At 39.1% G+C, this 15,544-nt stretch overlaps 1 protein-coding gene across 1 annotated transcript in view; it reads left to right on the top strand.

Annotated features, from left to right (window-relative positions):
• Nucleotides 1-15,544, top strand: part of lrrc7 (leucine rich repeat containing 7) — a 37,294-nt gene that overhangs the window by 4,660 nt on the left and 17,090 nt on the right. Inside the window, exons 3-19 of the mRNA XM_054602942.1 lie at nucleotides 233-311; nucleotides 1,156-1,245; nucleotides 2,067-2,123; nucleotides 4,292-4,355; nucleotides 5,061-5,135; nucleotides 5,273-5,417; nucleotides 6,195-6,267; nucleotides 6,522-6,539; nucleotides 9,214-9,343; nucleotides 9,667-9,782; nucleotides 10,131-10,200; nucleotides 10,829-10,928; nucleotides 11,245-11,369; nucleotides 11,772-12,044; nucleotides 12,222-12,344; nucleotides 13,167-13,278; nucleotides 14,734-15,013. Of these exons, the coding sequence (XP_054458917.1) occupies nucleotides 233-311; nucleotides 1,156-1,245; nucleotides 2,067-2,123; nucleotides 4,292-4,355; nucleotides 5,061-5,135; nucleotides 5,273-5,417; nucleotides 6,195-6,267; nucleotides 6,522-6,539; nucleotides 9,214-9,343; nucleotides 9,667-9,782; nucleotides 10,131-10,200; nucleotides 10,829-10,928; nucleotides 11,245-11,369; nucleotides 11,772-12,044; nucleotides 12,222-12,344; nucleotides 13,167-13,278; nucleotides 14,734-15,013 (1,930 nt within the window). The remainder of the gene's footprint in view (nucleotides 1-232; nucleotides 312-1,155; nucleotides 1,246-2,066; nucleotides 2,124-4,291; nucleotides 4,356-5,060; nucleotides 5,136-5,272; nucleotides 5,418-6,194; nucleotides 6,268-6,521; nucleotides 6,540-9,213; nucleotides 9,344-9,666; nucleotides 9,783-10,130; nucleotides 10,201-10,828; nucleotides 10,929-11,244; nucleotides 11,370-11,771; nucleotides 12,045-12,221; nucleotides 12,345-13,166; nucleotides 13,279-14,733; nucleotides 15,014-15,544) is intronic.

Below are 15,544 nucleotides of genomic sequence, written 5' to 3'. Positions count from 1 at the left end.
TACAGTATATGGAGTTCAGCGAGTAAGGAAACAAACAGATCTCAAAAAGCTGTGGTACCCCAGAATGAAGATAATAATCACAATAATCTTACATCCAAAGTATTTAACCAAAATATGAAAATTTGGTCACTGTAGATAATAACTCCCTGTCTTTATAGAAATTAACCCAACAAAAAGTCCAAAGAAGTAACTAACACATTTCCTCTTCCCTCCCTGTGTATCTCTGTTACAGGTATCCAGGAGTTTCCCGACAATATAAAATGCTGTAAAGGTCTGTCTGTGGTGGAGGCCAGTGTCAACCCTATCACCAAGTAAGACACACACTCCCCTGAGTAAATTGTAATGTTTACCTACAACACTCTATCATCCTAAAAACTAAACATCTCTCAAACCAGTGACCCATATATAGTTATTTTTCATTGAGGACCAGCTTGTATTGAGGGTGAAACCCTCTGTACCATGTTTTGTTGATAGCACCAATTGAAACAACCAGTTTTAATGGAATTGGACTCAGTTCAAGACGTAATGGATTGTTTGATGCATCTACCATGTATTTAGCTGTTCAAGCAGATTTTTCAGATTTATTTTAAAAAATTTTATGCTTTTACTTATTTATATCCATGCATTTAAAGCACCAAAGAGGCACTTAATATTTTACAGTTGTTGGCTGCATCCGCAGACCCTTAACTACCATACAACCATATAGATCCTATTGGCTCAGCTATGACTAGACAATAGAAGATATAATTGCTACAATAAAGTACTGATGTTACTTACTGTTGAAGCATCAGGTGTTAAGATAGTAATTGTTGTTTAGCTGTCAGTGGTGTAATGTCCATGAAGCACAACTGGACTCAACCACACACAAATGCCTCTTTTACTGTGTGTGTGTGTGTGTGTGTGTGTGTGTGTGTGTGTGTGTGTGTGTGTGTGTGTGTGTGTGTGTGTGTGTGTGTGTGTGTGTGTGTGTGTGTGTGTGTGTGTGTGTGTGTGTGTGTGTGTGTGTGTGTGTTTGTGAGAGATGAGCCATCTGCAGGCTACAGGGTTGTTATGGGAACATGTTTAAATCCATTGTGGCACTACAAGGACACACATTTCCTTTCCCCTTTCTTATTCTTCTTTTGCATGTATTTCTTTCTGTCATTTCTCTCCCAGACTCCCAGATGGTTTCACGCAGCTCCTGAATCTGACACAGCTCTTCTTAAACGATGCCTTCTTGGAGTATCTTCCAGCTAACTTTGGCAGGTAAAGTGATGCGTGTAATTGTTGGTGTGTGCTCGGTCCTGAGCATTTGTGTGCGACTGTGATGGATGAGGTGTTTTTACATATTTCAGGCACTAGAGACTCTAATTCAGTCAGTGTCACTAGTATCAATTGAGAAGAGTCTTTATGAAATGAATGGGTACGTCCAGGTTTATCAGCCTTTAAACTGTACTGTACTGCACATGATTAAAGGATCTGTAATTATCAAAAGATGCTAAGTATGCCCGACAGGCCTGAGGCTTAGGCCTTGTATGGACATTTATCTTGAGGGCATTTTTTATATTAGGGCCATGTTTGCATTTCCCCAATTTTCAGTCATTCTTTCCTCATCTCATTATCCCATTACTATATTCTTCTTAGCATTTTTTTTCCAGGTAAGGGTCAGTGTGTTGTGTTTTTGGTTCGTTGCTCACTTAATACTCTATTTCCACCAAGTTACTCTGCTGGATTTATTCAATAGTTGAGTGAAGGCAGCTGATACCGGTTATTTTGTGATGAAGGAAATCTCAAATGTAATCCTGTGAAATATGTTGAAGCTCATTCGTGAAAGAAAACCTTTAATTTGAAACACTTCTCTAATAATCTCTAATAATGTGGAGTAATCTTTCGTAATCACACACTACAGATCAATTATCATGTATCATTATTATCACTGATTATGAAATAACACTGGGTCTGAAGTTTTAAATAGGGATAAATAGGGCCTGTTTTTTGCCATATTTTCTGTTATAACAACTGTTTTAGTAAGAATTGTTACAAATAAAGTATATTACGTTTTTGTGTATGTGTCTTCTGTTTTTCAGACTCTCCAAACTACGGATCCTGGAGCTCAGAGAGAACCACCTGAAAACCATGCCAAAGTAAGAGCCACTGCCAAATGTGTGTATGAGAAAAAGAAAAAAGGAAAGAAAAAAGACAGAGAGAGAGAGAGAGAGAAAGAAAGAATGAGTATTTGAGTATCATTCTTTATGCATCATGTCTGATCAGAGACTTACAAAAAAGATATTTCATTGGGACATTTTGCATGGCCATCCATGGGCTAAGGGTTTGAAATCTCTGTTTTATATGATTGACCTGTCTTTCATTTTTCAGAACAGGTTACTTTGTAATATTCAGGATATTAGGACCAAACTGTTTCTTATGCATAAAGAAAAATGGTCAGTTGACATATGGTGTAAACCAAAGTTACGAACTTATTGTCTCATAAAGAATAACTATAATTCAGAACTTTATGTTAAGTACATCTTAAACAAAAGACAAAGATCCCTATGTGCACAGTTACGCTCAGGAACATTACCATTAGCCCTAGAGACCGGTAGGTTTCATTCCACTCCAGAGGAGGACAGAATCTGTTTGTTGTGTGAGCTCGGGGAAATTGAAAATGAGGTGCACTTTTTGTTTTACTGTCCTGTTTACGAGAAAAAAAAATATCTATCTATCTATCTATCTATCTATCTATCTATCTATCTATCTATCTATCTATCTATCTATCTATCTATCTATCTATCTATCTATCTATCTACTGAGTGCAACTGTACCACAGTGCAACTGTACACACACACACACACACACACACACACACACACACACACACACACACACACACACACACACACACACACACACACACACACACACACACACACACACACACAGATGTTTATTGATATTACTGATAGGATACTTGCTTTCCCAAGTGTCCAGATTAAAACTATATTTATCCGTGACAGGTGGTGTTGAATACTGATAAAGCCTGTTATAACAGTAATGTGTTGGTTCTATCAGTTTTAGATATCTTCTGTTTAACGCAATAGCTTACAGAGATAACAGAGTTAAAGTAAACACCCTACAAGTATAACTACATGTGCACAATCCCCATTGCAATAACGTTCAGTCGCATGGGATTACAGGGTGAGGATATGCGCTGATGTTCATAGTCACAGTGACTTCATGGCCATATCACAGGGAGTCCCTAGGGTTCACGTGGCCCTCACCCAATGAGATACCAGTGTTGTGGTTTAAACCAAATCTCACACTCAGGTGAGATTTTAACACCTGAAGGGGGTAGGGAACGGTTTACACCAGTAAATAATTTTTTTCTTTTTACATCTCTATCACTAGTCAAGGCTTTTCACTTAGATTTGAATAGATGTTCAGGAATTACATAAATGCTTTTCAATAGCTAACCCAAGCAAGAAAGAACAGCAATGTGTTCAAAATGTAAATTACATGATAGAACATCTAAAAGGGAAGGATGTAGCTTTGTTAAACATTACTTCCCAGGAAAATTTGCCAAACTTGCTACTATTTAGTTAATCTTTGAGCCATAAGCGTACGTCCTTAACACTCCCACCATGCAAGGAGAATAGTTGTGATTAAACACTAACCTGCCACAACCCATTGAAATTTTGTTTTCTATCGGAAGACTTTCTGATGAATCTGTTTTCTGTATAGAAGACATAACAATTTATATTGTTTTGTGATTGCTTTAAAACCTTACCCTTAATATAGAGGCGCATTTTGCATCAAGTATACTATATGCTAAAGCCAATGTGGGCTTACAGCAATTTGCAAAAAACTTGTTCTATTGTTCCCCTTTATATTTCTTAAAATATTGGCGCTGCATGAACATTTATTGGCAGTTTATCCACAACCAAGATTTAAATTTAAACAAATCTGAGCCACAGTAAACAGAAAATATCTGGAAGCGTAGATATACTACAATGTAGGCTAGTAATATTATCATGTGTAATTTTCAACTGATTTAACAGTTTATTTTTTTACTGGGTGAAATGCTGGTATAGGATTAATTATTATAATTGGAATAAGAGTAAAAATACAGAAATTATTCAAAGTTAAACAAATCCATACATAATCCATGTAATGTATGTAATATGATGCTAAACTGTATGCTTGCCTAGTGTTTTGTTGGGCTGTGCAATTTTTCAGTTAATAAAAATGTATGCTGTAATGTACATACATCCCAATGTAGTACATTGGTAGTAATCAGTGTATTCTCTCCTCTCAGGTCCATCCACAGACTGACACAGTTGGAGAGGTTGGATCTGGGTAGCAATGAATTCTCTGAGATGGTGAGAATATTTTTAAATAAAGCATAAATAAAATGTTTAAATATATATATATATATATATATATATATGTTTAACATGGAGATTCTCCTTTGAGATCACAGAAAGCTCAAATGTGAGTGTCTTAGTCATCATTTACCAGATATTTATTTGTAAAGCGAAGTAGGAATCCAAACAGAATCACAGATGCTGTGTCCTATTTCGGGGTCCGATGCCTTCAAAGTTCACATTTCAAGACCCAATACCAACTCTCAATCCTCCGTGGGCCGTCTCACTGAGGCAGGAGCAAGTAACGCCTACTGTCCTTCAGTTGGACCCTGAAATAGGGCACACGATATGATGGAGGAAGAAAGGGCTGGATGGAGGCGAGCAGGATAGGACATCAGCTTCGGACAAGAAGTCAGCTTTGACAGGACTTGGTTGGTGACATGGTCTGGTCCCTGGCAACAGAGAGAAACCAATTAGAGAGAGATTGCCAGTCTCACCCACTCTACCAACATAAAAAAATGAAATAAAATTTGACTGACTTGGTCTGAAAATGCGCTAACGTTTTTTTTTTTTTGATCAGTACATGTTCAAAATGTTAGTGCTGGGACGGTGTCCGTTGATGTTAGTGAATAATTCAGTTGTTTTCATACAAGTAGCTGCACATCTGCATATTGATGCCTATGTGATATGCTGATACGGATTCCTCTGTTTGCATGTTAGCCAGAGGTGTTGGAACAGATCCACAACCTAAGAGAGCTGTGGCTGGATAACAACTCTCTACAGTGTATACCAGGGGTAAGAACACAGACACATTCAGCTCTTACAGGGACAAAAAGACAGTTTTCTATATATTAATGACACTTTCTTTCAGATTATCTGTCTTTTCTCTGTCAGTCAATTTTTCTTTTCTCTCTTCGACCTCCCGGCTGCAGGCGATAGGAAAACTTCGTCAGTTGCGGTACTGTGACTTAGCTAAGAACCGTATCGAGACGTTGGACACGGAAATCTCAGGCTGTGAGGCCATGGAAGACCTGCTGCTGTCCTCCAACATGCTGCAGCAGCTCCCTGACTCTATAGGTACACACACAAACACATACACGCATGCACACACAAGACTCTTCACAGGCTCAAGTTGATGAAGGCGTAGCAAGGCATTTCAATTCCCACTAATTAAGTTCCTGATAGGGCAGTGCAGTAGACTACAGCAGAGGACTGTTGTTGTACTGGAAATATCACAGGTGAGAGCGGTTCTAGCAGTGTGAGAGTGATGTAGCACAGTTAACGGAAAAGTGTAATAAAGGACAATGCTGGTGTTATTCTAGTGTTTACTTGCTGGGAACAAATCCCATGGAAAGAACAAAAAGCGAAGGTGTCGATCTAAAACCTGGTCACATACAAATAGTAGTGTTGGGCTATTTTTAGACTGATTGATATGCATTTTTGTTGCGCTGGGGAATATTTATGTGAAGCAGGTTGGTGTGTGTGTGACTGACTTAAAAAAAAACCTTCATTGTAATGAAAAAAAATGGCATCAACAGCAACCATGTGGCTCATTAATGAGTCTTTAATAGTTTTTGGACAACATTGGAGCTTTTATTATGAAGAGGAATGAGCTACATCACTCTTTGGCAAACTAACAGTTACCATTAGTGTGATCCAATCATGGTTTGTTTTAGACTTTGAATGGGATCACAATAAGAAAAAATTTGAATATTGCCAACTCTATACTCAAATTCTAGTTTTGTCAGAAAATAGTTTTTTCAAAAGGGGCATTTCAAAGCTCAGTGTATATTCTTTTGAAGAGCGTGTTTGTGTGTCAATGTGAATATGTCTGTGTGTTTGCATATTGTGCAGGAATGTTAAAGAAGCTGACCACATTGAAGGTAGATGACAACCAGCTGACCTCACTGCCTAACACCATCGGAAGGTAAGAAACAAAAACACACACACACATACAAACACTCACAATCATGCACAAAATAAGAAACTCAATAATAAAGCCATGTACACTTTTGCTTTATTTGAAACACCTTCAACAGTATTTTGTCAGAATTTCTCAGCAGGTTTATCTTTGGTGGGTTGTTGTTTTCCCTGTTTATTGCTGTCAGTTGCTGTGTTGTTATGCTGGCTCATGATTGGGGGGTTCTGTGTGTTGTGTTTGCTGCGTTGCCGTGGCGTTAGTGCGAAGCCCAAGCACGGGTGAGTAACATTAGCCTACTGGATCCAGGGGTGCGTTCAGAGACAGAGAGATGTTCGAATGCGTCACGGATACAAAAGCACAATCTCATAACTACATGGGATTGTGTGAAATTAAATGCAAATTACATGCAAACATAAACTTGAAATGTCTTTCAATATTTGGACTTAATATTTGAATAAAATCTACATTCTTAATTGAAAAGCATCTATAACCCGCCTTGCTCAAATGCAAATGATTGCATGTAAAATTATAAGAGTGATTTGATTACAATCATTCTTATTATAATCCATCACAGTCCAGATTAAATCACAGAAGCTTTTGAATTTTTTTTTAATTAAGCAGAAACATTGTAGAAACAAGTATTGTCAATTAGTTGTTTTTTTCATTTTCTGCATACTTTTGACATTACTTACATTCATACAATTCTTCTCTTTTTGCCGACTGCAAATAAGAACTCCATAATTGATTTACTCTGGAAGAATTTCAAACCAAACAAGGCCTCCAGTGATACAAATATTAACTTAGATATTGTTTAGATAAATTAACGCTGTTCCTTTTTTTTTTCTGTTTGAAACAGCTGATTAATGACTTGGATAATCTTGCTTTTTTATTGTGTGAAACAGTTAGTCTGTGATGGATTACATTTAATATTGACTATTAAACATTCAGTGACATATAAAAGACTTAAATGTCACTCTTTGCAACACATTTGTATCAGAACGCTCTGAAAACCTTTTGTCTTCCTGAACAAATCCCCGGTTTTAGACACAATAAGTAGCACTGTAGATCCATTGCTTCCCCTCTGATTAAAACAAAAACACCTGAAACAATCATTTTCTTACCCCTCTAGTTTTAAAGTGTTGCTTACCTATTTTGAATGTGATCATATTTCTACACCTCTGGTTCTACATCTGAGCAACTCTACATTCCTAAAAAATATTATTTTACATTACTAAACAGATATGCGTATGTTTCTGCAGAATTTGTGCCTGTACCTCAACCAATACTACATTGTATTCCCCTCTGGATGCATCAGTGCAATTGGATATATAATATATACTGTATGTACACAGAGTTTAATCAGCAGCTATGTTTCTGTACTTGTGGTTAAGTGGAACCAATAAGCAATGCAGTAACTTTCATGAGAAGAGCAAGTTCATTATTGTTTTACTTTCAGTGTTTGAAGGCCATTACTATATCGCAGCTATACAATTAAACCACAATATACTTGTATACATACATACACCAGGTAGCTGTATGGACTGCTGTCTCTGAGTTTACTTTGTAAAACATTTGCTGAAGCAGGTATTAAGTTTCTTGCTGAGCAACCTTAGCACCAGGTTAAAAAAACCCACTAAAGCATTTATGCCTCATACACAAAGGAGATCTAGAAACTTGTGTCTTACAGTAACACAGTGTCTAACCTCTGAGCGACTGTGTTTCCTTGCAACACTTGCCATCGAGAGTAAAATTCTGGAGCCGGTAGGCCGGTTGCAGCTAGACAATCTCAAGAGTGCTGTGAAAACAATCATATTTGACACATTCAAACCAGCATATGTGGGAGATTTTCATTATTTTAATCAGGAATACAGTTTTGAGTAGAAAACTATAAAATATTCAACCTTAAGTCTGCATACAGGATATAAATCTCTCCTCCCCTCTCTCTTCTCAGACCGTATGGTGGCCCAGATGGTCCGGTCTGATGGGAATAATAGTAGCAGACTAATGCAATGTTAACAGTGACAGTACATTAATGTAAAAGTGTTGTCTCATTAGCATTAGCCTGCTGTTAGCGGGCTGCTAGGCCAAGGATGGCAGTCGAGGGGGTTGGGCGGGTCAGGGTGTCCTGTAGAGGGCCTGCCGTGGATGTTACTGTGAATATTGTTTGAGGGAAGAAGTTGAGATCCATGTTGAAGAATTTTCAGACATCAAAGAGGGATAAAATGGGAAAAAGATAATTTGTGGTCAGCAATGAGACCAAGTTAATGTTGGAAACACCAGATTGGTTAACTCTTGTTTTATTAAGAGATTCTTCAGTGTGATGATCTTTTCCTTCTCTCAACACTCTCTCCTTTTAAGTTAAGACAAATGTACCTTTTTTATTATAACATGTTACAGGATAAGGCTGGTGCCTTTCTAAATTTTTCTTATTGTCAACAAATCCCACGATAGAACCAAAACCAACACTGTGTTAGTCCGTCTCTCAGTACTCTGTCTGTGGCACTCAGTTCCTGAAGACTCCAAATTAAAAACAGTCTATTCATTCTTCAAACAGCTGAAAAATAACTGAAATTGGAGGACATAATGCATTAGTTTTGGGAGTTATAGTAATGAAGAACATATGGCCCAGTGCAATGTGTGTCTCATTAATGTGCATTTGATACATTTGGGACAACTATGGAGCTTTGTTGCACAGAGGAATCAGTTGTATCAGGCTTTGACTACACAGACAGTACTTAATAGTGGGATGATCTATTCTTGGTTCAGTCTTTTCACAGGATTTGTTGGCAATAGGGAAAATAAAGAGCAGCCCCATCCTTATCCTTTAAAACCTAAGTCGTCTAAGTAATCTAAGGTTGCTGCAGAGATTTTGCAGCCTGTGGAGTAATTCAGTTTCTTTCTCTGTCATGTTCTTTGTATCTCCTCTTTTCTGCCTCTGTTCCTGTCACCCAGTCTGTCTCTATTGGAGGAGTTTGACTGTAGTTGTAATGAGTTGGAGTCGTTGCCTCCCACCATCGGCTACCTGCACAGCTTGAGGACCTTCGCTGCTGACGAGAACTTCCTCTCAGAGCTGCCGCGGGAGGTAGGAAGATCAACCCCTGAGGATCACTACACATCCTCATTTTATTTAGACCTGAACAATACTTTAATTAAACTATTTTGATCATGGAATCATTTCTAGGACAGTAAATTGATTTTCTTTGGGTTTTCTACTGTTGGTCGGACAAAATAAGCAATTCATAGAGGAAAATGTTAATTGTAGCCCTAATATTCTTAATGTATAGTACTGTAATCTAGGTTGTTTAAAGGCGTCCCTCGTGCAGCAGATCATTTCAGTACTAGTCTTCATTGTAATGTGACGTTAATCTGATGGTTCGTGTGTGTGTGTGTGTGTGTGTTTTTCAGATCGGTAACTGTAAGAATGTGACAGTAATGTCACTGCGGTCAAACAAACTGGAGTTTCTTCCTGATGAGATTGGACAGATGACCAAACTACGAGTGCTTAACCTCAGTGACAACAGGTACACACACACACACACACACACACACACACACACACACACACACACACACACACACAGAGACACACATACACACACACAGACACACAGGCAGATGACCAAACTATGACTCATTAGTGACGATAGAGGCACACACACACACACACACATACACACATGCAGTCAACACTTTCTCAATGGCGGTTTTGGTTTTTAAGCTGCTCTCACGACCTGCGGTTGCCATGAGAATGGGTGAGTGTGTTTCCATGGTTACGTGCTCTGCAGGCTGTACAGTGCGTGGGCATAAGAAACATCTCTCTTTTCTTCCTCGCCCCCCCCTCCCTCTTTCTCTCTGTCTCGCTCTATCAGGTTAAAGAATCTACCGTTTACCTTTACTAAGCTGAAGGACCTTGCAGCGCTCTGGCTTTCTGACAATCAGGTATCTCCTCCCACACTCTGACCAAGAGACTGTACATGCTAACAACACACGCAGCTTTAACAAGATAACCAGGCTTTTACTTGAAACAGGTTTTTCATAAATACAGGTTTTCACCTTAAAGTTATCCGGTTTTATCAGTGAATTGAATTTTTCATATTTATGATGAAAAGTCTGTTTGGTCTTTATGCATAGTAATTTCATTGTGTAGTTAAAGTAAGGTAAACTAAACAATGAACCCTTAGTGGATACGCTTGTTAAACTGCCAACATTTTCTCCTAGCAACAAAGCTGATTAACTTTTGGTGCGTCAATGTTAGCAAAATTGATATACAAATGAATGTTTTTATTCTGTTTACCACCTGTCAGTCAGGCAGGTTTTCTCGCCTATCAAGCTTTGAATAAACTAAAATTTCCTGTAATCAATCTTATATTCTAATAACCATCTCTTTTTTTTTTCAAAATGAGGATTAGGTTTAGATTAGACATTAAGGAATACATGTGTTCAGTGAACGTACCCACAAGAATTATAATGTTATCGTGTGTGTGTGTGTGTGTGTGTGTGTGTGTGTGTGTGTGTGTGTGTGTGTGTGTGTGTGTGTGTGTGTGTGTGTGTGTGTGTGTGTTTGCAGTCCAAGGCTCTGATCCCACTGCAGACAGAAGCCCACCCTGAAACCAAACAGAAGGTTTTAACCAACTACATGTTTCCTCAGCAACCGCGACATGATGAGGGTACAAACTGTGTGTGTGTATGTTTATGTGCGTGGGAAGACATGTAAAAAAGGCCACAGAATGATTCGTATTTGTTTTATTACACTTGGCAATATCACAGCTATAGCATTTGTTACATTATAGGATGTTGTTTGCTCCGAAGTTATGTGTAATGTGAACATAAGCATGTGTTATTTGTGTTGTTTGTAAATGTACATGTGAATTAAAATAACTGAATTGTGTAAGAATAACAGTGTGTCTAACATTTAGACCTACTGTTTAAGAGCAGTTTGTCCTTGACGTGTGTGTGTGTGTTTGTGTGTGTGTGTGTGTACAGATTACCAGTCGGACAGTGACAGCTTTAATCCTACTCTGTGGGAGGAGCAGAGACAGCAGAGGATGACTGTGGCCTTTGACTTTGAGGACAAGAAGGAGGAAGAAGACAACTCTGGGAAGGTCAAGGTCAGTTTGATACGCATAATGTCAAATATAGTACTTTAAGGGAGCGACAAAGCATTTTCTCTGCACAAAGTAGAGATGTGTTGATTTTGTGACAAAGAAAAAGGTTATATTTTAAAGTATAACAGTAACATTCGAAAATGAATTTACAGTTTGAAAGGTATTCCTAGAAAACCTGCAGTTCTTTCCATATTTTCATTATCATTTTCTCTTCATATTTGTGACAACAAATAACAAAAGAAAGAAATTAATGACATTTTTTATTTTATACAGAATTCATTATGTCTTGTTGGAGATGTTTTAAAGTGTCACATATGCAAACACATATGTGTTCACATCATTCCTAACAAATGCTTGCTCAGTGTGTATCCTTTATTTGCAACCGTCTTCCATGTTTGTGTATAGGTGGAGATAAACCTAAAGCGCTACCCAACACCCTACCCTGAGGACCTTAAGAACATGGTCAAGTCAGTGCAAAGCCTTGTGGGTAAAAACGTACATGCCGGACACGGGCACCAGCACCAGCACCAACACCAACACCAACACCAGCACCAGCACCAGCATCCGCACCAGCACCAGCTGAGCACAGGCACTGCCACATCGGCAGGAACCAACATGGAACACACACACCTCAGCAAAGAGCAGTACGAACCACCGTGGCCCCTGCCTCCCAAAGAGGTAGGAAACACACACAGGTGCACACACTATATCACCGTACACAGTACATATCGGTGTATCAGTGTGTATAAGACATGCATCACAAATGATGTGTGTGTGTGTGTGTGTGTGTGTGTGTGTGTGTGTGTGTGTGTGTGTGTGTGTGTGTGTGTGTGTGTGTGTGTGTGTGTTTTACAGGTGACAGACCGAGAGATGCAGGACTTCTCTCAGTCTCAGCTAATGGATCAGGGATCAATGCATAACTCTGGCATTGACATTCCCAAGAGAAAGGACAAGGAGGACCTGACGGAGAGCTCAGAGGTTTGTCACACACACACACACACACACACACACACACACACACACACACACACACACACACACACACACACACACACACACACACACACACACACACACACACACAAAGTACATTCAAACAGAATTGTGGCTCCATGACCCATAAGGTGTTTTAATCTTGTTGTTATGCAGTTACCTATATTAAGTCACCTTGTACAGATATATTCATATCTTTTTTATCACTATGTCTGTTAATATATGTGGACAATGTCTATAAAATGTATACCTAAGCAAAATATTTAATGTTGTGCTAGGTTGTCTATTATTTGGTAATCTAAAAGATGCATGCATGTATTTATATCAAAGTTTGTGTGCTTGCGTGTCCTCATGCTCGTGCATTGAACAAAAATAATGGGGACCCCCTTATTAAAAGAAAAAAAAATCTATAGTGCTACTTGAGATGAAATACTCCAAATGGTACCTCTAAATACCTGCCACTGTTTAATACTCAATAAAATGTGAATTATTTATCTATTATTCTTAAGTATGTCTTCAGTTGAAAACACATGTCTTATGACCTCTATATTAGATTGTTTACAGCTTTCACTGACATTAGTTTCACAGAGTGACAGGACAAGCAGCCTCCTGCTTCAGAGATATTATATTTATAAGGTTAAAAAATGTATGAGCTTACATTTTTGAGTGAATGGTTCCAACTGCTGCTCACTTTCCACAACTTTGTGGTCATTAGCCTGATAGCTCTCTTACAGCTAGGCTGCCAAAAGGCTGTCTCACTGTACTGAGTCTACCTGCTGTGAACCTTTGGGATTCCTCTCCCCATAGGACTCGATGGGCGGCTCTCCCAACGACATCCGTATTTCCGACATGAGGCCCACCCTGGTGGAGCCGCCGATGTACAAACCAAAGGTGGTTCTGCTGGGGAAAGACAAGAAAGGTACTGTATATGCTCAGCGACACCGAGAGGCTCATAGACATACGTGGAGACACAGTAATTTAATGTGCTCTATTGTAAAGCGCTGTGGGGCATGTTGTAATAGTGTCCACTAATTAGTCATGGTGGTAAGCGGATTAATTCCAGAACATAACAGCGAGCAGGAGGGAATATCATAAACCTCTACAATGAATCTAGATTCCAGTCTTAAGTGTTCAGCCTTTAGTCCGGCCCTTTTTTTATATGTTTTGCCCCGAAGGCCTCAGTTTCATCTGAGGTAAACCAAAGTTTCACAGATGAGCCCCCAACGCTAATTTTACAGCCCTATCAAAAATATTTTTTTCCGTTCTAAATAATTGACTGCCTTAATCCTCTCTACTGAACGAAATAGTTTATTATCTCTGTGACGAACTGTCTAATTCAGAGCTCAGAGCGTCGTGTAATCTACTCCTTTGTCAGGGAACTTGCTGTGAAATTATTAAAACTTAAAACGGCTTGTCTCTCCGGGTGAGTGTAAATTCTTAATGAAGGATCTTGTGGCGAAGTTAATAAGAAGCTTTCTTCGGTTGGTTTTGTCAAGATCTTAATAGGTTTGACTCATGAGCCCACTGGCCCCTCCTTTAAGTCTTTATGCAACTGTTGTGTTTGTTTTGATGATGCCTTCTTGCCAGGTATCCCTTTCAAAAGAGCTTCTTGATTTAAATGTGACTAATGTGGTTAATTAAAGATCTTTAAAAAACTGTTAAAACCAAGTTTATATAATCAGGCCATGTCTTGCGTCAGTGCAGTGGACTCAATATTGTCCAAACATATAATGAGAGCACTACAAGGAATCTGGGTTAAGAGACAGATGAAAAGATTAAGAAAGAAATGTGATGTTTCTACCTCTCATCATGTACTGTATGATCCAGTATACAGCCTTCAATTAAACATCATTCCGGAAACACTTTCTGATGTTGTAGAAGTTCTCATTAGCTTTTTAAGCTTAGCAACATAGTTCACAGTTAAGTTTCAATATCCAAACTTTGAGCAAGGATTTGGGAATATTACTTAGTGGGGGTCTCTATCTTAAACATACGATTAAAGTTGTGAAATCTGTTTTATTTACATGTTAGGATGATTTCTTAGCTCTGCCATAGCTTCACTCATGACCCTTTTCCCTTAAGTCCCCTCAATCTAAAACCTGCACATTAGACGCAAACACAAAAGACATCTGGAGCTGCAACTAAGGGTTCTTTGAATCATTAATTAATCTTTGAGGAGCCATTACTGTTCATTCTTCTCAGATTTCCACTTTATACGTAGATAAATCAATCAGCTGGACACAGAAACTAGCATCACTGTGGGTTTAAATAATGCCAGAAAAGTGTTTTTTCCAGACAAAGGCTCTTGAGCAGATGAAGAGAATGTGACATTTCCACTGAACAGAGCTGTATGTTTCTGTCTGTCTCCGTGCAGAGTCTACAGATGAAGAGGTGGATAAGCTCCACTGTCTGAACCACAGCGGCTCCTCAGCCACTTACTCCGACTACTCTCCCTCACAGGGCTCCTCCGGCTCCTCCAACCCGCCCGGCAACGCACACCCACACCCACACCCACACCCACACTCTCACGCACACGCACACCCACACCCACACCCACACCCACACCCACACCAACACCAACACCAACACCAACACGCTCCTGCCCTCCCGGCCCCAAACAAGGACCAGGCGCCTCAAACACACTGGACCAACAGGTAACTGCTTCATCTTCAGTTTCATCACATCCCTCCGACCATCCATCATCTCTTCCCCTTTTCTTTTATTCCAGCCCCCCTCCAATCTCCTTCATCCATCATCCATCTGTCCAATCGCTCCATCCATCCTCTCCTTCCTACATCTTTCTGTGTCATCTCTCTGCCCGCTCAGTCAAGGTCAGAGAGATTCATAAGGATGCTGCAGACTTTCGTTCAGGACTCTCTCAGCTCTCGTCTCATCTGCTTCATAGCTGTCCAGTTTAGGGTTCAGTACTATCTAGAGATTTTTTTTAAACCGACGCATAAAAAGAATAAACGTTGTTACCCTGATTGCAGTCCACTCATGATGACGTTTGACAGATTTAGAATTAAATATCGCACTGAAAACTATCAAAATATGTTTAGAATCATTTTCATTATAGCTCCACAAACACATTTTTTGTAAGAACCCCTAAATGTATTTGATGGAAAACTACAGAGTAAAGTACACACATTGTTTCTACACTGTGTGAAACAACACAGTGGATCACA

The sequence above is a fragment of the Anoplopoma fimbria genome, chromosome 8, assembly GCF_027596085.1.
Source record: "Anoplopoma fimbria isolate UVic2021 breed Golden Eagle Sablefish chromosome 8, Afim_UVic_2022, whole genome shotgun sequence".
Lineage (NCBI taxonomy): Eukaryota > Metazoa > Chordata > Actinopteri > Perciformes > Anoplopomatidae > Anoplopoma > Anoplopoma fimbria.
Note: the sequence above shows the minus strand (reverse complement) of the source record. Positions and strands in the feature narration are given on the sequence as shown.